The 22,909-nt window shown below is 38.9% G+C and overlaps 1 protein-coding gene and 1 long non-coding RNA gene across 4 annotated transcripts in view; one reads left to right on the top strand and one right to left on the bottom strand.

Moving 5' to 3' along the window:
- LOC137240441 (malectin-A) overlaps window positions 1-14,050 on the bottom strand; it is a 64,534-nt gene extending 50,484 nt beyond the window's left edge. Inside the window, exon 1 of the mRNA XM_067766712.1 lies at window positions 13,465-14,050. Within this exon, the coding sequence (XP_067622813.1) occupies window positions 13,465-13,839 (375 nt within the window). The 5' untranslated portion in view covers window positions 13,840-14,050. The remainder of the gene's footprint in view (window positions 1-13,464) is intronic.
- A 423-nt stretch (window positions 14,051-14,473) lies between these two features.
- LOC137240443 (uncharacterized) lies at window positions 14,474-22,572 on the top strand. Of its 3 annotated transcripts, none has more exons than XR_010949735.1 (5): window positions 14,474-14,801; window positions 15,191-15,364; window positions 15,441-15,666; window positions 20,696-20,877; window positions 20,948-22,572. It is a non-coding gene; the product is annotated as an uncharacterized lncRNA (long non-coding RNA). The 3 variants fall into 3 exon arrangements; XR_010949736.1 differs by having other exon boundaries at window positions 14,960-15,364; XR_010949734.1 differs by lacking the exon at window positions 14,474-14,801 and having other exon boundaries at window positions 14,813-15,364; window positions 20,948-22,570.
- The last annotated feature ends 337 nt before the right edge of the window (window positions 22,573-22,909 follow it).

The following is a 22,909-nucleotide window of genomic DNA, read 5'->3' as shown; positions in this document are numbered from 1 at the left end:
TTGGGAATGGTTCCTACATTCACACTCTATATTGAATTATATTTTACCATTCAATAACACACACACTTTGGCTTTGAGTTAAAGTATTTTAAGCCATTCAGGAATGGAGATTTATAATATGCAACCAAAAAAATCAAAATGTTTTAAAAGAATGCTGAGAGAATGCACACACAATTGATTCGATGGTTGTACATATGTGTATAAACGAAATGCACCCTCTATTGATAGTCCAAACAGCTCCTTTCGTTTGATAACCATAAAATAATTTTTTCCTTTATTAATGATTTCAATAAAGCCATTTCCCAAAAAATAATACATTTTATATAATTTACATTGTAATTAATCACACTGTCATATGGGTAGCAGGAATTTAGTTTTTTTTTTTACAGAATAACTAAATTTTGATTTGAATTACTACTACCAGTCGAGATCAAAGTTGTGAGGCAGGAAAGATTTAAGTAAATCCTTGAATTTCTGTGCATTTTTAGAAATTATTATTTGTTCAGGAAGCTTATTGAAAACATTAATAGATAGATGAACACAGACTTGACGCGGAAAATAAGAATCCAACAACAGCACTATGCGAACATTTAACCAACAGAGGACACACAGCGGACTTCGAAAACATGAAAATATTAGATATTGAGGAGAAAGAACGAACACTCTGGAAGTTTTTAGAATACAACAAAAAATCAATAATGCTATGAATTATAAAGAAGACGCCAATAACATCAGCTGCGCATACACGACGGCATTACACTGCAAAAATCGCGAGTCTCCATGCATGCATGTATGGAGTACTCGCTATGGACCAACCGAGTGCTCCAAAATTAACCACAATTCATATAAAAAATATAATCCAATTAACATAGCGATGTCCTAGGACTAGACCATATACTCCAGCTCCGCTTTACATCAGAGTAATCCACGGAGTACCCACAGTCCAATAAACATCGTGTAGTGTTACAATCGTTAAAAACGAGCAATGATCGGCTTACAATATGTTCGTGTAGAAACATGAGTTGGTCCATTGCTACATTACAGTGGAGTATAATGGTAAGTACATGCATGCATGGAGTACTCGAGTTTTTTGCAGGGATGTTCATGTTTGTTTTGTTTTATTTTTATATTTTTATGTTAAAACAAGAGGACCCGGCAGACGTTGTCCTGCCCTAAATTTGGCATATCTACATACATTTTAATAAGCTTTTTTCGTGTGACTCTGCCCCCCCCCCCCCCCCCCCCTCTTCACTTTTTCCTAATCCTTTTATTCGCTCCTCCCTCCGTCTTTTTCGCTTCATCTATCTCCATCTTCGTCTCATTCTATCTCTTTCTCAATCTCCTTCTCTCTTTTCTCAATTTCTTCTCATTCTTCTGCATCCCTTATTGCCTGTCCCAGAGGGTGGTATGTATTTTATTCCAGTCCCAGTCCCAGTCGCACTCCGAGTCTCAGTCCCAGTCCTAGTTCTAATCCCAGTCCCAGTCCGTCTCTGGATAATATATTACTCTATACTAAAGCACTCATCAACAGCTCATTTGATATACATATTGTATTGTATGCATATTGTATAAACACTGTCTAGACATCCACTGGCCCACGTTTTGGCCTATATCTCGAGACCCTGTATGTCGATCGCAACCAAACCTATGTAGTAACCACAGCGTGAGGTTTACGCAACTTGTGTGAAAGTTTGAACAAAATCGACCGACGCATCTCTTCAAACACCGGCGACCAACTAACACACATTTTAGCCTTTCTTCCTATATATACAGATTTTTATTTTTCACACTTCACTATAATATTAAAACGAAATGCAGGTTTTCGTTGCTTTGGAAATTCGGCTTAAAAATTGCACATGGAACAACTAAAGACTCTCCTGAATTTAAAAAAAATGTCATAGTACCCCTAAATCGCGGGTAGTTTAGGAGTCCATCGCGGCCAAAAATGTTGTGACACGTGTTTTTTATATATTAAGATATACAGCTTCCCTGAAGAAGAAAAGCTTGTGTTTTTTCTTGAAATCATCGGCCGAAAAGCTCCAATAACTACAAAGATAAATAAAAATTGGCTCAAAATTAATAAAAGGTACAAAAATCTAAAATCGAATGCTGGATTAATCGAATTATTCGAATATTTTTAAGAGCCATACTTTATACCTGTAGACTAGATATACATATGTGAATCAGTTTTGCATATCGAAAACTTTTACCACTGTCAATAAAATAAAAAAATAAAAAGATGATAAAAAAATTTTAAGGACTACCTTTATATAAATGAACCAAAAAATAGAAGGCAATTTTTCCTTTAATACAGACATAGTCTTGTTAAATTTTGACTAAAAAACTTTAACAAAACAATAGCTCTTGTAAAAGAATTTTGGGATTTAAAATTATAAAGGTAGAGCGCATGTTTAAATTTTAAATAATCAATTAGTTAATCCCAAGTACATGGTTTGCCTTAAATTGAAAGATTGCGCTCCACATTTATAGTTTTAAATTCCAAAATTCTTTTACAAGAGCTATTGTTTTGTTAAAGTTTTTTAGTCAAAATTTAACAAGACTATGTCTGTATAAAAGGAAAAATTGCCTTCTATTTTTTTGGTCCATTTATATAAAGGTAGTCCTTAAAATTTTTTTATCATGTCTTTATTTTCAATTTTTTAGTACTGCCTACAAAAAGGCAATTGCAACTTTGATTAGTAATTTAAGTAATTCCTAAGTGAAAATTCTTATCTTTATTTATTTGTTCAAAATAGCTACCCGTTCCTTGGCGTTGCTCGGACGTACTACGTCTATATCTATTCGGCTTAGGTGACTGTAGAAAGATGTATGTGTGCTACATATAAATCGGTGAATTATTATAGCTGTGTGATGTTCTTGATATGGGTGGAGCGAGTGAGTTGGACAAAGAGGATGAATGTGGTGAATGATTTTTGTTGGCGATTATTGCAACGCAAATCGGTTGGTGAATATGATCACAATTGTTGAGGAAGTAAGTTCAACACAATTGATGATGTGGTGAATTTTCATTGCTGGTGAATGTGAATCATAACAAGATAATTCCACCTCTTTTGTCAGCATTGTTTGCATTGAGTTGGGCCTCCAACGAGGTGGAATTCTACAACGCCTGCAACACTCAGGAGGCTAGCCATGAAGGTATGCCTTAATCTTCTAAATATTTCAACTTGTGCGTTACGTAGCTCAAATTTTTTGATCAAACATTGCACTATCACCGAGTTTTAAACTATATTTCAGGTTTCAAGTCTCTAGATATCCAGGAAGTTAGTTAAAAATCGATTGTAAGATTCCCAATTTAAAACTAGTTCAATATCTCGATCCATGCGCCACCTAGCGGAATTTTTTTTGATAAAATATTGCATTGTCACCGGTTTCTGACTTACGGCTCAAGTTTCATATCCCCAGCTCACCGGGAAGTTACTCAAAAATCGATTGCAAGATTCCCCTCGTTTTTCAAGAATTTTTAGTCATCTCACATAGCGCGCCACCTAGCGGAATTTAGTTTTCTGTAAATTGTATTGTCACCAAGCCTCGAACTGTGTGCCAAGTTTCAAGTCCCTAGGTCACCGGGAAGTTAGTTAAAAATGGATTAAAAGATTCCCAAATCAAAACTAATTTTCTTAATATCTCGATCCATGCGCGACCTAGCGAAATTTTTTTGCTCAAATATTGTATTGTCACCGGGTTCTGACTCACGGCCCAAGTTTCAAATCTCTAGCTCGCCGGGAAATCGATCGCGAGATTCCCCGCGTTTTTTCAGGGATTTTCGTTTATCCCGATTCGTCTGCCAGTTGGAGGCATTTTGTTTTCCACGAATTGTAGTGCCATCGACTCGTAAGCTATGTGCTAAGTTTGAAGTCTCTGGATCACCGAGAAGTTAGTTAAAAATGGATCGCAAAATTTCCATTTTAAAATAAATTTTCTGTCTATCTCGATCCGTGCGCCACCTAGCGGATTTTTTCACTTGCATTGTAATGTCTCCCTGATCTGAACTATGTTCTAAGTATCAAGTGTCTAGCTCAACGGGAAGTTACCGAAAAAGACTTTTCCGTGGGTCAAAAATTCGTATGGAAATGAGGGGACAAACATGAAAGCGACTTAGGTAATATAAAGATGGAAAAAAGGATTAATAAAGCACAAAGAAAATTCTAGTTATGATTCCCGACGCAAAGTTTATAACAGAAAGAAGTTAAATAGAAGTTAAGAAATTACGGCATTAATACATTAACCCTCCGATAGATTGTGGCGTCTGGCAGGACAAGAGGGCTTTATTTTCGTGAATAACTTTACTCCTACCCTGAAAAAATCGTTGGATAATGTGGTCCATTGGGGTACTTACCATTATACTCCACTGTAATGCAGCAATGGACCAACAGGTTTCTACACGAACATATTGTAAGCCGAACATTGCTCGTTTTTAACGATTGTAACACTACACGATGTTTATTGGACTGTGGGTACTCCATGGATTACTCCGATGTAATGCGGAGCTGGAGTATATGGTCTAGTCCTAGGACATCGCAATGTTAATTCCCTGCAAAAATCGTTGGATCATGTGGTCCACTAGAGTACTTACCATTGTAGTCCACCGTAATGCAGCAATGGACCAACTCATGTTTCTACACGAACATGTTGTAACCCGATCATTGCTCGTTTTTAACGACTGTAATCACTACACGATGTTTATTGGACTGTGGGTACTCCATGGATTACTCTGATGTAATGCGGAGCTGGAGTATATGGTCCAGTCCTAGGACATCGCAATGTTAATTGGACCATATTTTTTGTATGAATTGTGGTTAATTTTCGAGCACTCGGTTGGTCCATAGCGAGTACTCCATACATGCATGCATGGAGTACTCGCGATTTTTGCAGGGTTGGACCATATTTTTTGTATGAATTGTGGTTAATTTTGGAGCACTCGGTTGGTCCATAGCGAGTACCCCACACATGCATGCATGGACACAATCTGTGTGTGATTTGTGATGCATGGAGTCATGGTGGAACTATATAGAGTGGGGCATGGTGACATACCTGTGTGTGATTTGTGATGCATGGAGTCATGGTAGAACTATAGAGGGTGGCAGCATGGTGACATACCTACAAACCTAAATAAAAATTCTAGGTACTTTGCATGGTTCAACTATATACAGGTTGGCTCATCTGTAAAACAACAAAATATGTCTGTTCAATTTGTCAAAATCTGTGTATTGGTGTTGGTGCGAATGGTATGGAATGGAAAGATAAAACTTAGCAGTTTTTGTATGTGTAAGTAAAATGTTGCCAATGTGTTGGTTTCATTTCGAGTTTGCCATCTCCTTTTGACAATCCCTTCGACCATGCAATGACATACATAAAATCAGCTGATGAGATGAGCCAACCTGTACATAATTGAACCATGGTACTTTGTTTTTCTAAATTCGATGGACAAATGTCAAAATCGTGCTGCGCCGAAAGTTGATGCATTAAATCAAATAAAAAAAGTTTATAGTCAGCTGTCCCATGCTGCCACCTTGTATCATTCCGCCATGCATGACGTACTCGCGATTTTTGCAGGATACCCATCCGATCATCAAAAGCTTTAGTGACTTTTTATGTTTAGAAGCGGCATTGTAAACTTTACCAAGTAGCGCAACTAACAGCTGATCCCTCAACATTTGCACACACACACAAACATCACTAATGGCCATATTACGGAAATCTTAGGGAAATTGAAGTTAAATTTTTAAACATTCATAAAATGTTATAATTTTGGAATATATAGCATCTAGGACACCTTAATTGAAGTAATCGAAAGAAAATGTTTGCTTATACTCAAGTATTTAATTATTTTTTCTAAACTTATCTTTAATATTGATGCAATGATTGAAGTTAAATTACCCTGCAAAAATTGTTGGATTACTTGTTCCATTTTCTTCATGTTGGAGTACTCTAACAATACTCCTTAGCAATGCGTTTGCGGACCACCATCAGCCGATCATTGCTCGTTTTTTAACGACCGTGATTACGACACGAGGACGATCGAGCTCAGTTGCCAAAAGTAAAATATTGCATACAAATAACTGATAATAAAAGTTTACTATGGCAACTCTGATAAAATGCAACCGCGCACTGGTTTTATGTATACATACTATAGTATAGAGAAATATTAGTTTCTTTATTCACGCAAATGCTAAATAGCATAAGAATATTCGTAGTATAAAATATAAAAGTTGTATTGCCCCTCTTCATTTACTTTCATTTTAAATTAAATTCACTCCGATAATTTTTTCCGACACAATTCCTCTTTAGTACTTCGGCATATGATCCTCTGTGGGTGCTCCATGGAGTACTACAGTGAAAGTACTTTGGAAAGTTCTCTCACGTATGTACTCTATGGAATACTTACAAACAAAGCGAGAGTGGGATCACCTACTCCTCTCCTAGGACATCGCAATGTTAATTGCAGCACATTTTTCAGATTAGTTTTGGAACACTCCTATACTCCTAAAGGATTATTCCTTACACTATTTATGGAGTACTCGCGTTTTTTGAAGGGTAATCCAATGCAACTCTGCTCTTCCTACTGTTCTTCATTCCACTCCATTCGAGTGTCTCTTTTACTGAATTCGAGTGCCTTCCACTCTATTCGCAACATAACCTCAATTTAAGCTGCCAAACTATATAGTAAGCAATGAGAGGCGGTCTTTATAATCATTCGGAAATCGATAGTTTTTCTTTTTATTTTTTATTTATTTATTATAAGATCGCGGGTTCGAATCGAGCTCAAGGCCTAACAATAATTTTTTATCATTATTATTGTTATGATAAATTTTTTCTTAATTGAAAAAATTTTTAAATTAGAATAGAAGAAAGAAAAAATTTTAGACAACTGCCAAAGCTCGTTGTATAGATCCATTTCGGGAACTGCTAAATTCCTTCATCGGCAACGTTTAGGCGCCGCTGCTATAACCATTCAGCCACCACAGCGGTTTTTTGTTTGTCTTCATTAATCCTACTTCTATTCTGGTTCGTGCCAATTGATGTCGCTATTCTGCAACAGATGTCGCAGTGGTGTGAATATCAATTGGCACGAACCAGAATAGAAGTAGGATTAATGAAGACAAACAAAAAACCGCTGTGGTGGCTGAATGGTTATAGCAGCGGCGCCTAAACGTTGCCGATGAAGGAATTTAGCAGTTCCCGAAATGGATCTATACAACGAGCTTTGGCAGTTGTCTAAAATTTTTTCTTTCTTCTATTCTAATTTAAAAATTTTTTCAATTAAGAAAAAATTTATCATAACAATAATAATGATAAAAAATTATTGTTAGGCCTTGAGCTCGATTCGAACCCGCGATCTTAAAATCAGTAGGCCGATATAACAACAAAAATTGTTAATACATCCCAGAGCACGGGGAAAAACAAGTGTCAATAAAATATGACACTTTGGCAGCATTGCCAACAAACAAGTCCAATTTTCACAGCTATTCTGCAACAGATGTCGCAGTGGTGTGAATATCAATTGGCACGAACCAGAATAGAAGTAGGATTAATGAAGACAAACAAAAAACCGCTGTGGTGGCTGAATGGTTATAGCAGCGGCGCCTAAACGTTGCCGATGAAGGAATTTAGCAGTTCCCGAAATGGCTCTATACAACGAGCTTTGGCAGTTGTCTAAAATTTTTTCTTTCTTCTATTCTAATTTAAAAATTTTTTCAATTAAGAAAAAATTTATCATAACAATAATAATGATAAAAAATTATTGTTAGGCCTTGAGCTCGATTCGAACCCGCGATCTTAAAATCAGTAGGCCGATATAACAACAAAAATTGTTAATACATCCCACAGCACGGGGAAAAACAAGTGTCAATAAAATATGACACTTTGGCAGCATTGCCAACAAACAAGTCCAATTTTCACAGCTATTCTGCAACAGATGTCGCAGTGGTGTGAATATCAATTGGCACGAACCAGAATAGAAGTAGGATTAATGAAGACAAACAAAAAACCGCTGTGGTGGCTGAATGGTTATAGCAGCGGCGCCTAAACGTTGCCGATGAAGGAATTTAGCAGTTCCCGAAATGGATCTATACAACGAGCTTTGGCAGTTGTCTAAAATTTTTTCTTTCTTCTATTCTAATTTAAAAATTTTTTCAATTAAGAAAAAATTTATCATAACAATAATAATGATAAAAAATTATTGTTAGGCCTTGAGCTCGATTCGAACCCGCGATCTTAAAATCAGTAGGCCGATATAACAACAAAAATTGTTAATACATCCCAGAGCACGGGGAAAAACAAGTGTCAATAAAATATGACACTTTGGCAGCATTGCCAACAAACAAGTCCAATTTTCACAGCTATTCTGCAACAGATGTCGCAGTGGTGTGAATATCAATTGGCACGAACCAGAATAGAAGTAGGATTAATGAAGACAAACAAAAAACCGCTGTGGTGGCTGAATGGTTATAGCAGCGGCGCCTAAACGTTGCCGATGAAAGAATTTAGCAGTTCCCGAAATGGATCTATACAACGAGCTTTGGCAGTTGTCTAAAATTGTTTCTTTCTTCTATTCTAATTTAAAAAATTTTTTCAATTAAGAAAAAATTTATCATAACAATAATAATGATAAAAAATTATTGTTAGGCCTTGAGCTCGATTCGAACCCGCGATCTTAAAATCAGTAGGCCGATATAACAACAAAAATTTATTTATTATATATTTTTTTTTTTGTACCAAAGGTGATTATGTCACATTTTAGCGTTGTCGTCTGGCTAGACCAACATATTTTTAAGCCTATAAGACCTCATATTTCGTATTCATTTCAAAATTTATCAATAAAAATTCAAACTTATTTCTGGGTAATCACAGTGTGCGACGAGATTTCGTCAAAGTTTAAATATTTGTGGATAAAGTTCAAAGTGACAAATTTCGTCTGGCCGGACGACAACGCTAATATGTGTTGAATTTATTCACCGCTAATCGGAAGGTTAATCGAATTTCACTGTTTAGATTATTCGAATAACTGCAACTCAACGATTATTCGGTTTTTAAAATAAAATTTTGATATTTCTTTTTGTTCAATCTTTGTTAATTTGATAATTGTTTACTTTAGGTCACAACTGCTAAAACCCGACCAAAAACATCGGGAGAGGTGTCAAAAGACGTGTTATGATCCCAGGACCACAAATCCGGGAGCGGAAATTCAATTATTGCTGTCAAAAGTTATTTCCAGAAAACCGAAAAATGGCCCCGAAACGCTCCGAAAACGGGGGTGGGATCCATAGTATTTTTGCGCAGAACACCTTTCTGCATTGGCGGCCTTAGGCCCCGCTTACAAAAAAATTACCCTGGGTGGGTCCAACACCGGTTTGGAGACCAAAACTATATCCGCGCAAAACACTTTTACCCACAGTTTTTCCTGTGGGTACTACAAAATCATTCATCAAAACAACAACGACCACATGAAAATTTTCAATTTTGTTTGCAAATATCTCCGAAACGAAATAAAATTTTGAATTTCCGCTCTCGGATTCGTGGTCCTGGGATCAAAACGCGTCTTTTGACACCTCTCCCGATATATTTGGTCGGGTTTTAGCAGTTGAGAGCTAAAGTAAACAATTACCGTTAATTTTACCGATTAGGAGAAATTGAAATCTCGTAAAAATTTCCGAACTTTCCGAATCAGTTGAGAAAAGTAAGCATACAAAACTTTCGGAAAAAATAAATGGTAATTCTTTACGACAGCATGACACTGCTAATACGCGTCAAAAAATATCGAGAGGTGTTAAAAGACTCATATTAATCTCGAGAACAATGATCCAGAGGCGGAAAAGAAAAATTTAATTTCTGTCCGAAGATATTTGCAGTTGAAGTTGGCGATTTTCATGTGGTTGTTGTAATTTTGTTGTACCAGCAAAAAAAATTGTGAACATAAGTGTTTTGCACGGATATAGTTTTGGTCCCCAAACCGGTGTTGGACCCACCCAGGGTAATTTTTTATAAGCGCGGCCGAAGGCCGCCAACGCAGAAAGGTGTTCTGCGCAAAAATAATATGGATACCACTCCCGGTTTCGAAGGTACCCGCCGGTCTTTTTTCGGTTTTTCGTTAATATCTTTTGAACGAGTTAAAATTTTATTAATACTGATGTCAAGGCGCGTTGTTTGATACCTCTCTCGATATTTTTGGACGCATATTAGCAGTGTCATGCTGTCGTAAAGAATTACCAAATCCTAGTTGTATTCATCGTAAATATTTTTACCTTTCTACCGTAAAATATATGTTGGAAATCGAATGATAAGGTGCAGAGTAAGGAACGCCCTTGGGCGTAAACAGCAATGTGCCACGAAATATTTATAAAAATGATGACAATTTGTGGGAGGAATGCAACAAATTAAACGAGTTTACACTGAAATGACAGCCCTTTGTCGGGAACATACCGAGTCGCTCCGGTACATAGAACCGGCTGCCATTCAATGAGTCATATGTGACTCACAAGAGCGTATTGGAATAAGGGAATGAGTCACATGCGACTCATTTCTTTATAAAACTTAAATACGCTTTCTTGGTATGAACGTGTCGTTATATATTTGTGAATTCTATGTGAGCGTATATCAAAAGACCTAAACTTTAGGAAAGCGAAAGAAAATTTCGAAATTTTTTGTCTGATACCTTTTTCTCATTTTCTTCAATTTTTTTTATATACTTCTAACCTCAATTAAACAAAAAATCACACTAATACACGCTTCTGACATTTATATACCAATTTACCGTTATTGTGATTCGAAAACTTAAATTATTCCTTATGGTCCTATATGATCACATGTGATCACCCCTCAGCGGGTTAGGGGATCAGAATATACCCGCGGTAGGTATGCCTGTCGTAAGAGGCGACTAAAATACCAGATTGAACGGGGCTGTGTAGCGCAACCCTTCAGGTTGCCAGCGCAATATATAGCTTCTCCGAACCCAATTGTCAACCTCACCTATCCACGGCGAATCCTGTTTCACTAACAGACGAGGCTCTGGCGACCACAAGCTCCTCATGGAACTTGGGGGTGGGGAGGGGGGAATGGCCTGAAGGTTTAATGTGGCCACATAAATCGTTCCCGAGATGGTCGGGCTAGCACCTTAATGGTGCTGTGGTACCGGAGCGTACCGGATCTTTATCCGGCAAAGGACCATCACATTGATAACACTCCCCAAAGCCTTCGGGGAGCAACCTTATCGCTACAACAACAACAACAACAAACTATGTTATAAAATAACTTCGTTCTATTGGCAAATACTAGGGGATAGCTGTGCCACTACTCATAACTGGAGTCAGCCTTGCGAGCGCAGGGCACGAGTTTGATCGTTTCCTCCTCTAAACCGCACTTTCTTCACTACTATCTCACTACTATCACTGATAAGACCAGTCAGAATACCCATCACGAGCCTAAAGTTCACTCTTTTCAATGATAAAAGTAACTTTGTTAAAGCTTATAAGACCTGTTAATGATCTTCGACTTTCCTGCTTAGTCGATCATGCAAACTTCGAGCCATGGACACCGCTTAGCTAACTCATCCGCTTTTTCTTTTTCATTCACATATGCCCAGGGACCCAATATAGGTTGTACATTTGCTAGTTCTTGAGACTGCTCGGTATTAAATAATCCAATAGGCACGGTCCGCATAACAGGGAGGTTGGAAGTTCTTGGTCACCGACATCACGCCGCCCCCTATGAGGCGGAACGGCGCCGTTGCAGTCTCTTAACCGCACAACCACATTTCCGAACGCTATGGAGTTCGACTAAGCCCTCACACCATCGACTGGAGCTTTCTACCTAGACTAGAAAAAAAAAATATATGGAAAACAAATGTACTTTGTCAGCTTTAGTTATTCTCAAGGGGTTGATAAGTGCAATACAAAGCTTTATATCTTCACAACTCCCGCAACCCAATTGTCAACCTCACCTACCCGAGGGGAATCATGTTACAAAGGTGAATGTACCCTCAAAATATTAAGGCGATGCTTTTTGTTGTCGTAAAGATAAGGACACTCCCCGAAGGCATTCGGGAGTGTTATGGATGTTAAGTCCTTTGCCGGATGCAGATCCGGCATGTTCCTGTAACAAGCGCCATTGAAGTACTAGCCCGAACATCTCGGGAACCATTTGGTATGACCACATGAGACCTTTTAGGCCATCCCGCCCTCCGAGCCCTAGATCTACGAGGAACTTGGGTTCGCCAGAACCTCGGCTGTTAAAAGAATAGGATTCGCCACGGGTAGGTGAGGTTGACAATTGGGCTGGAAAAGCTATATATTATGCTGGCAACCCCTTGAAAGGGTTGTGCTACAAAACCCCCTGAATCAATTGGGCATTTTAGTCGCCTCTTATGGCAGGTACACCTGCCGCGGGTATATTCTGCTGGGGGGTTAGATTAAAACGTTTCCGAGATGATCGGGCTAGTACCTTAATGGCGCTTGTTACGGCAAGGTCTCAGATCTATAGCCGACAAAGGACCATCAATATCGATACAACTCTTCAAAACCTTGTGGGTGTCTATCGCTACAACAACAAGACAAAAAGCAGAGCAATATTCGATTCGCTTGAATGGGCTTAGGGTGGGATATCCTAGTCGGTTCAATGTGGACGTTCCCGAAATGATCGGGCTTATACCCTTATTGCACTTATTACCGGAGCGTACCGGATCAAAATCCGGCGAAGAACAATCAGCATCGATAACATCCCCCAAAACCTTTGAAGAGTGTGTATATCGCTACAACAACAAGCTCAAACTTTCTTTTTGTATTAACGATGAACACTCCCCGAAGCTTTTGGGAATGTTTTCGATGTTGGTGGTCCTTTGTCGGATATAGACCCGGTACGTTCCAGTAACAAGCAACATTAAGGTACTACCCCACCATCTCGGGAACGATTTATATGACCTCCGAAGCTATAAATGTTTGTATTGCGCTTATCAGCCCCTTGAATACTCTTTTTTTTTTTGTACAGATTTGAATCCCCTTTTGGTAATAGTCTAGTTGAGGGGTCAACTGCTAATACGCTACCAAAAATATCGAGTGAAGTGTCAATAGCCACGGTTATACCACACACCCGGACTTGGCATGGCGTAGCCCAGGGTTATTTTTTATAAGCGCGGCCGAAGGCCGCCAGCGCAGAAAGGTGTTCTGCGCAGAAATACTATGGATCCGACCCTCGGTTTCGGAGGTACCCGCGGGTCTTTTTTAGGTTTTTCGTTAATATCTTTTGAACGCGTTAAAACTTTTATTTTCCGCCTTCGGATCATTAATGCTGATGTCAAGACGCGTCGTTTGACACCTCTCTCGTTATTTTTGGTAGCGTATTAGCAGTCGACCCCTCAACTAGACTATTACCCCCCTTTTTTGTACATATAATATTTACAATGAGTACCAGTATGCTCTATTAACTTAAAAAAAAATTATATTGAGCACTTACCTTTTTATTGGGTTCATTAAAGTAAACTTCACAAAATTTCATTATCAACGCATATTCTCCATCACCATCTACAGGTAGAGTATAGCCGAACGTGGATGTGTGATAGCGTTCCGTGCGAAAAAGGACTTCATCCTGTTCCGGCACACGTCCAATTAACAAAAGGTGATTTCCATAATCAGATGCTATGCCAATACGTCCATGCAATGGATCGGCACTATAATGTATCCCATATTTGTCGGTATGTTCTTGGCCACCAGCATTGACGGCATAAATGACCTTGAGATTTGCAAGCACCACGCACGGACCAAAACAGCCCACCAACAAACATACACACCATAACAGTTTTGAAAAGCAGGATGTAGATTTGGACTGCATTTCACATAAATTATGTTATAAATAAAATGCTACTGCTGATGTGGAAATCGTTTTATGATCGTCCTGAGATTAGTTGATGGTTATTTAATAATTGTACGTGAAGCTGCACTAATTTCTTCCCAGGTTTTTTTAAGAAATTAACAGAAAATATGAACATATATGGGTTAGCCCTGCTAAACTAGTATTATAGAACTTTTATCAATGAAAATAATCGATGTTTTTCCGTAGCGAACAGCTGTTTGTTGAACGTTAGCGATGTGCCGAAAGCGTATATAATTTATCATTCCATATTACGGAGAGTTCACCCCATAGTCTCGGCTCGAATAACGTATTCCATGATAGAAACGGCAGTTGTATGAAAAAAAACTGAAAAAATTTCCTTCCCCTAGGGCTTTGTAACACGTATTTTCATTATTTTGGATTGTGAAAAATTATGGTAGGTTGAACTGGCCGGTCCATGAGAACCTCACATAGATTGATTAAATCCGTAGGGTTACCAGAAGTTTGTTTTAACGACCAAACTGAAAAACCCTATAAAAACTAGGACCTATGTTATAAAATAACTCCGTCATCTTGGCAAATACTAGAAGCTTCCTAGGACTTAAACCACCCTACAAGACGGAGGTAACCAGTTCACCCACACATTCAAAGCTTTTTTCGCTCTCCACTAACACATCGACGTTTCATGCTGTCATCGAAATGACAGTTCATTAATTATTCCGGAAAACATTGAAACGCAAAAAAAATATAAATTGTTTACAACGAAAAATATCTTGTGCTTTTAGTTGTGACATGTGACGGAAATTAAAAATTTTGTTGCAGAGAACACCTTTTTGCGTTGGCGACCTTCGCCCAAAATAACATTAAGTTAATTTGAGTTGTGACATGTGACGGAAATTAAGAATACTGCTGCAGAGACCATCTTTTTGCGTTGGCGGCCTTCGCCCAAAATAATATTAAGGGTAAAGTTTTACAAGACGGTACACCACCTAATTTAAAAATATAAAATAATAATAAAAACGGAGCTCGAGGCGCGCCTTTTGATTCCACGTTTGATAATTTTTGATAAAAATTGGGTGGTGCACCGTCTTTTAAATCGTTACCATATTAAGTTGTATAGAATCGGCGGGATGGCCTACAAGGTTTTATGTCAACTAAATCGCTCCCGATATGGTCGGGCTACTACCTTAATGGTTCCCGGAACGTACCCGATCTGCATCCGGCAAAGGACCACCAAAGTCGATAACGGGGAGTGTCATCGCTACAACAACAACATTATTTACTTTCTGATTTTCATTCATACGTATGTGCATTTTTAAATAATAAAAAAAATGTTATATTATTCTAATAGATAGCATCTCCGCCGGGTTGCGGTTCAGCTCAGAATATGCCAAAATCAAAGGAAGTCTACAAAAACAAGGTACTTTACAAGCAACATGCTTTGGAATACGGTACCAAACTGGTTGGATGTATTTCCCTAAAAAAGGGTGGAACTACGCATCTTGGTTTGCCAGTATTTGCTTCGGTAATTTATATTGATTTGTAGTGATTAAAAATTGCAATAGTAGATAATGTAATGTGAATTAAAATTGAATACGTAGCCGGAGCAAAAAAGGCAACTGATCGGCATGCAACTGTTATTTATGTGGTGCCACCGGGAGCTGCTGCTGCTATCCTAGAAGCATTAGAAGCAGAAATGTCTTTGATATTTTGCATCACCAAAGTTGTGCCAAAACATGATAGGGTTCGCGTTAAGCACGCTCTCTTAAGGCAAAAAAATCGCGTCTAGTCAGGCCCGATTGTTCAGGAATCATCGCACCAGAAAGGGTAAGTAAATTGGCTACCATATTAAATATATAAGCAACATGTATGAATTTGTTAGTGATAATTTGTCATGCTTTTGTTGATAATCATCTGAAGAATGCAAATACGACAGAGTTCGAAGTTCATGTGAAACCCAATTAATTTTTTTAATTAGCATTTGGAGAGAAAAATACATATGTATGTATGCATAGAACTGCATAGAAGGGGAGGAAAAATTAATTATTATCAGTAGATTTGCAAGATTTTTGTCATTTTCCCTGCATCGCAGTTGTCATTACATTGCGTTAAGAGAGGACATCAACACCTTACTACCCACAGCCAGTTAAAATTATTGTAAATTTTGCTCTTTTCATCACTGTTTCAAAACGTGGAAAGTTATATATCGAGCATTCCATGGAGAATGGTGCATTTTAGCAGACTTTCTCATTGCCGGCATTATTAATATTCAATCCCTAGAAGGTTTAATGTAGTCATATCAATAGTTCCCGAGATGGAGGGGCTAGTACCACAATGGTGCTTGTTACCGGAACGTAGATAGATAGATCATTTATTGAGGATTGCACAGTGACTTGCACATCTCCTTCACAGCACCTCATCCTAGCCGACTTCCTTGATGAACCCCAGCAGTGTTCTTTGCTTGAGGGATTAAATGTGGGAATGCTCTGGCCATGGTGAGCCCATAAACTAAGCCCTGCGTCTTGAAATTGCGCCGCAATCTAGAAGGATATGGTCCACCGTCTGCTGATCCATCACAAAATCGGTATGTGTTGTTCGATACTATACCCAGTTTTTGCATGTGACTGTTCAGTCTACAGTGTCTTGTAAGAATAGCCGTTGGGGTTTTTAGGTTATCTTTTTGAGAGGCCTATTAATGCCCTATATCGAGTTGTGCTGTAACCCCCTAACAGTAACTTAGATTGACTCAGGCCTGGCATATTGCGCCAGTGGTCTCTCTTTTCCCTCCCTTCTGCTAATAAATGCCCCTGTGGTCCAACTGGCAGGAACAGCTCGGGATCGATGGGTCATGCAGTTGCTGCCTCTCTTTCCGTGTTGTCCGCCTGCTGTTGTTGTAGTAGCAGTGCTTCGCCCCATCCAATAGGTGCGACCGATCACAAATTGTCATCAATGTCCTCTAACGGGAGTCCAAAGAAACTTTCTGTTTCAACAGGGGTGGGCCATAATGAGAGGAGTGTTAGAGGCGTTGGTTGCACAATACAGTTAAAGAGATGGTTGGTGACATGTGGGGACACATTACAAGCAGGACAATGTTTTGTATGTCGGGGTTGATTTTGGATAGGTAAGAGTTTAACCTGTTACGTTATCCAGCTCGAAGTTGAGCTAGAGTGACTACTCTCGTTTCCCTAGGGAGAGTGCTTTCCTCCTCTGCTAGTTTTGTTCTTTGAGTACAGGAATCACCGGCATAGAGGTCCGACGCCTGTTTGTGGAGTTCACTGAAGACATGCTTGTGATTTTTAGCTTCATACGGCTGTTTTCTCAGGTGCCGTATTTCCTCAATGTAATGAGGCCGTGAACAACAAGAGCGACAAAAGATTTATAAAAGTTACGAGGAATCTAGCCCAGAGCAACCTGTCCGATGCAACCATCCCTTGCACGTGAAACACTGACAAGAGTATTTATTTTTTTAATTTAATTTATTTATTATTACGGCTGTTTAGGCCTAAAACTTAAACTACTAAGTGCAATTCATTGTTATAATCACTTATTACTATTGAATATGCTGTTGGAATGCCATGTGATTCCGATCAGCATATTTACTAGCGTGGCAAAGGGACGAGTCTGGGAGCCAGTCATTTAAGGAAGGTCGGAAAGGACGCGTTTCCAATCCTCCAGTGCTCCCAGCTTAAGGCAACAAAATTTGGAACTTATATTTTTCAATTATATGTGTATTTTAAGCTTTCGGAATGTATTAGTCTCCGATCAATGCAGCTAAACATGTCTTTGGATGTTGGAAATTGAAAATAAGTGTATCCAATCACCCCTCAACTTTGTTTAGTAAAGACGCTGTCGGAATGCATGAAGATTCCGATTAGCACAGCTCAACATATAATGGGAGGTTGAAAAGGACGTGTTTCCAATCCCCCTTGCTCCAATTTTTATTTGGTCTTATTTTCGTTATTTTTGTTACACATTATATAATTTTATTGTTATATTTATGCTGTCGGAATGCGAATGATTCCGATCAGCAACAGTAAATATCAGCTGGAAATACCGAATTCCAGCGAAATTAGTTGTTGGAACTGTCTGGAGTTACAGGTGGCGTCCGATTTTCTTTTCCTTAGGGCCGGATGCATTGTATTTTGCTGCTACCATTATTACCATTCCCTTTTCGCGCTCCAGGATCGGTATATCATGTAAAAAAATAAAAGAAAAAAAACTATCTTATTGGAAGGTTTTTACAATGCTCCTATAAACTTTTTTTAAAAGTATTGAAGTTATTACTACTTTTTATGTGATTAGGAAGTTCATTGAAATATTTCAGGCCCTTATATATATGACCGTCCTAAAAAGATTCTTTTCCGGCAAACGCAGCAAACCCATTTCTCAGTACTGGGGTCAGGAGAAGGACCCGGATTGGGGTCGATACCTTCCCGGAAGAGGAGAGTATGGCGCAGACCCGCTGCAAGGATCTGCTGGGGGTTGACAATTTGTGGGAGAGACGCAACAAATTAAACATGGAGTCCGCCTGCTCATTGCCCTCCACTCCCCTGTGGCCTAGGACCCAGGCCAACAGTACTACGTTGTGTGCTCCTAATTGATTCAGCTTTTCTACGCACTGAAGGACAAGTGCTGACTTTATTTCGAACGCCGCAAGTGCCTTTAGTGGAACCTGACTGCCTGACTGAGTATGGCAATTGTTTCATTGGGGTATCAGCGCTGAAGGTTCAGCTTAGCACACTAACTTATGGCGAATACTTCCGCTCGAAAATGCTCGGATGTGCTTTTAGAGTTACTGATATTTTGGTTCTGGGTCCGAAAACTCTGGCTCCAATCCCCCCGCCTATACCTATACAGCCGTACCAAGAGACGGAGCAGCCCATTACATATTGGCACAACCGGAGCACTGCTGGACATACATCCTATATGAAAGCTATGCATTCAAAAGTGTTTGTACCAGTGGCTGGTGCACACCGAACTGGACCAATGTATGCTATATTGAGGCCTGCACAAATACCAAGCTATGTTTATGTAAATAATGTTACTGCTAATGTCAATTTGCACGGTTGAGCACATACAGTACCTACGTTTATACAAGGTGGAACACCACACTACCTACATGGCGATGTAGCCACCGATCAGGTTGTTGTAAGAGATTAATTAAAATATGTTATTCATAAACACTGATTCTTATATTTTTATTATCATTAAACTGTAGACTAGACTCATGACGGGTATTCTTACTGGACACTGCCTTCTGGCGTCACATGCCTTTAAATTAGGCTTGGTGAGTGATAGCAGATGTAGGAAGTGCGAGTTGGAGGAGGAAACGATCGATTTCATTCTGTGCTCGTGCCCTGCGCTTGCCGGGCTAAGACTCCAGCTGACAGATGTCAGATCTAGAAGCAGCAAGTGGCTTAAGTTCTAGGAAGCCGCTAACCCGCTGGAGCCATGAGAAGCGTGGGTGCACTTTGGGTGTCCCAAGACAAGTTCCGTACCTGCTCCGAATAATTTTATAGATAGATAGATTAGATAGGGATCTGTTCTAGGTCCAACTCTTTGGAATGCGGTGTATGGCGGGGTGCTACAAATCGACCTTCCCGGAGGCACGGAAATTGTCGGCTATGCAGATGATATTGTCGTAGTAGCAGTGGCCAAGAAACTTGATCTGCTCCAAGCATTATGTAATGACGCCATGGGAAGAATAACGGAATGGTTGACGAACACGGGGCTGGAGATGGCTAGCAATAAGACAGAAGTGGTTCTGATGAGCTCAAAGCGGAGTGTGGATGAGTTGGTCCTAACCATAGGAGATTTTCAAATAAATTCAAAGCCCTCCTTGAAATATCTAGGAGTAATCATTGACTCAAAACTAACTTTTAGGGAGCACTTCAGGGCGGTGGGGGACAAAGTTTCTAGAGTTAGTGGAACCCTAACGCGAATAATGCCCAACATCGGCGGCCCAAGCGAAGCTACCCGTCAGCGATTATCCAACGTAACCAGCTCTATAATATTATATGCAGCACCAGTATGGCACAGATCTAAAATGGTCCACCAAAAAGATACATATACTAGCAGCCTACCGCATTACTGCTATACGAATAGCATGTGCTGTTCCGACAACGCGATCCATGTTTTATCCAGGAAAATCCCAGTAGATCTACTCTCAGGTGAAATGGCCGATCTGTATGGCATTGGGTTCAGCCGACCATCTGAAGATGCTAAGAAAAGCGCAAGGTCACGAACAATAGTTAGGTGGCAAGAACGGCGGGAAGATTCGAGAAAAGAGCGCTGAACCTTCATGCTAGTCCGGAATATAGCGGAATGGTACGAGCGAAAACACGGCAAACTAAATTACCATCTCACACAGATATTGAGCGGGCACGGTGGCTTGAAGGAATATCTACATAAGCGTGGGATAGAGGAGGATCCTTTCTGTCCAAGCTGTCCGTCCGAATTGGAAAGCGCAGAACATGTAATATTTCACTGCCCTCGTTTTCACGGCGAAAGACTGTCTGTAAACAGAGTTTTTGGAGAGGAACCTTCCATTAGGAATTTAGTTCCACGAATTTGCGGACAAATAGATTGTTGGATTGCTGTGAGCAAGATGGCCTTTATAGTAATGACGAAATTGATGATGCATGCCGAAAGGGAGCGTAGAGAAATGCGCATACGAAGTAGTGGCGACTAAATCGCCTTTGAAGTTACTTCACCAGGTCCTGATTCTAGTTATCTGAAATTTCTCTTGTGCCTTTGGAAAAGAGCTATGTGTGGAGCCCTGTTCCATAACACTTTTCGGCTTATATTAAAAACTTTTAATCTATTCTTACTGATATGAGTTTCTTTTTCATTCTAGGTAATTTGATTTTGATGATGTGAGGATAGAAATATCCCAAATATTCCAGCTGTGGCTGTAAGAACATACATTTGCTCAAATTAGAAGAAAACTGCACGGTTGAGCACATCCAGTATCTACGTTTATACAAGGAGGAACACCCACACTACTTTCACGGGGATGTAGCCACCGATCACGTTGTTGTAAGAGCTTATTTTAAATATGTTATTCATAAACACTGATTCTAATATTTTGTTTTGGTTTTCACTTTAGAGTCAACCTGTTATATAAGCGATGTCAGCTATGCCTGCAACTTAAGCGCCTTCAGATGTAATAGTTACCGCGGACGCGGTCACAGGAGTAGTTCACTACGTGGGGATTACACTAATCAAGGACTTTCAATATCGAAAGGTTTTCCAGCACTATAACACACCAACAATATGTGCAATCACCCGAATAAATTGTACAACAAACGTTAACACCACATCATCAGCCAGCAACAACAACAACAAACGCAACAAGTTGAAACTTCTAAACAATTAATGACTAGTGAACCACCAACATATCCGCAATATGCGCAAACATCAACACCAACATGTGTCGCCTACTTTGCAACACGGTGAAGATGGCCAAGGCCATTCTGATTCTAATACTGATAAAGGCGAACCATTGGCAAATTTAAAAACTCAAACAGACCACGAAAAATGTTGATGGTATTAATTCTAGTACGGATAGTAAAGAATTTAAACCTAAGAAAAATGCTAAACTTGATAAAAACTTAACCGAAGATGACAATGTTTCTAATTCTAATACTAAGGAAGATGAACCTTTGATAAATATGAAGCTTAAAACAGAGTTATCAAAAAATGACGATGATGATAATGATGTTGATGCAAAGTCCAATGTTGAAAATGATGAAAATTATGAAACAGAATCTGAAAATAGTATGAGTGTGGATTATAACCTGAAGCAAAACTATCATATCCGGTACGGCCAGAATTAGATGTTAAGAAAAGAGCCTACATAAAGAGGCTCAGTATATTTATGGAAAATTTATAATGAGAAAATGCCCAATGTATGTATTTCAATTAAATTCAGCACATTGTTGGAAAAAGCATCTAAACTTTATGCATCGTGTAGAGAAACCAGAACAATTACAATTTAAATATAACGAACGTGGTGCAAAATGTAAATTTTGTGATATTCAAGCAGCTACACCAAGCTTCAACAAATTATTGGACCATGAGATTTCTCATATGCCTAATAGTCATTATTTAAAATGTAAATTATGCGATTGGAAGACAAAAATACATTCAAGTATGAATTTTCATTTACGTGTACAACACGCTGAAACAATTGATGTAACAACGAAAAGTTTAGAATTTAATGTTTGTCCATATTGTAATCACAATGGTATTTACGCAAACACTTAATACATCTTTTCTATGTTTAGAATGTGGTGAATAATTTAGAACAAATACAAGTTTACGTGTACACCACAAGATTTGAACGGAAATATCTTGAGGGTATGGTTACACCTATGTGGCATCTACAAGCTATTTATAATGACTAGTATGGAATGAATCCGGATATGGAAGAAAACGGAGGTGACGAAATGAATCACCATGCTTCTTTGGATTCTGGTGATACTCCTGACATGCTTCCTAATTTCCCTACGTCTGATGTTACTATACCTACCAAACTAATATGACTGCAAACTGATGAGCAACACTACCAGCGCAGGAAAAATAAGAACTTCAAAGCAAGGTTTCGGAAAGGGCACGACTATGAATAGACGTTAATGTATTTATATAGTTATAAATATAAAAATTCACATATGTAAAGTTCGCTAGAGTAATAAGGCAATAATTTAAATTGTAAAAAAACGTATATATGAATAATTTATAATTAAATATTATCTGAACATAAAGGACGCGTTTCATTCATAGAAAAAGCGATTTGACAGAAGGTAACCGATACGGGTAACCGATAGGTCAGTTACCCGTGTTGTTGTTGTTGCATATGTTTTGGTTAGCGATAACGAAAACATAACTGATTAAGTAACTTAAAAATGTAAATAACATCGAGCGAGAAGGAATGTCGAAAACACAATAGGTAAGAGCGAGAAAGCAAATCACACGTACACTATTTTGAGAGAGCGCATGCGTTACCTTTTTCACGACAGCAATGTAAAAGTCATTAACACGATAATTGGTGAACAAGTTATTGGTGACG

The sequence above is a fragment of the Eurosta solidaginis genome, chromosome 2 (genome assembly GCF_040869045.1).
Source record: "Eurosta solidaginis isolate ZX-2024a chromosome 2, ASM4086904v1, whole genome shotgun sequence".
NCBI lineage: Eukaryota > Metazoa > Arthropoda > Insecta > Diptera > Tephritidae > Eurosta > Eurosta solidaginis.
Note: the sequence above shows the minus strand (reverse complement) of the source record. Positions and strands in the feature narration are given on the sequence as shown.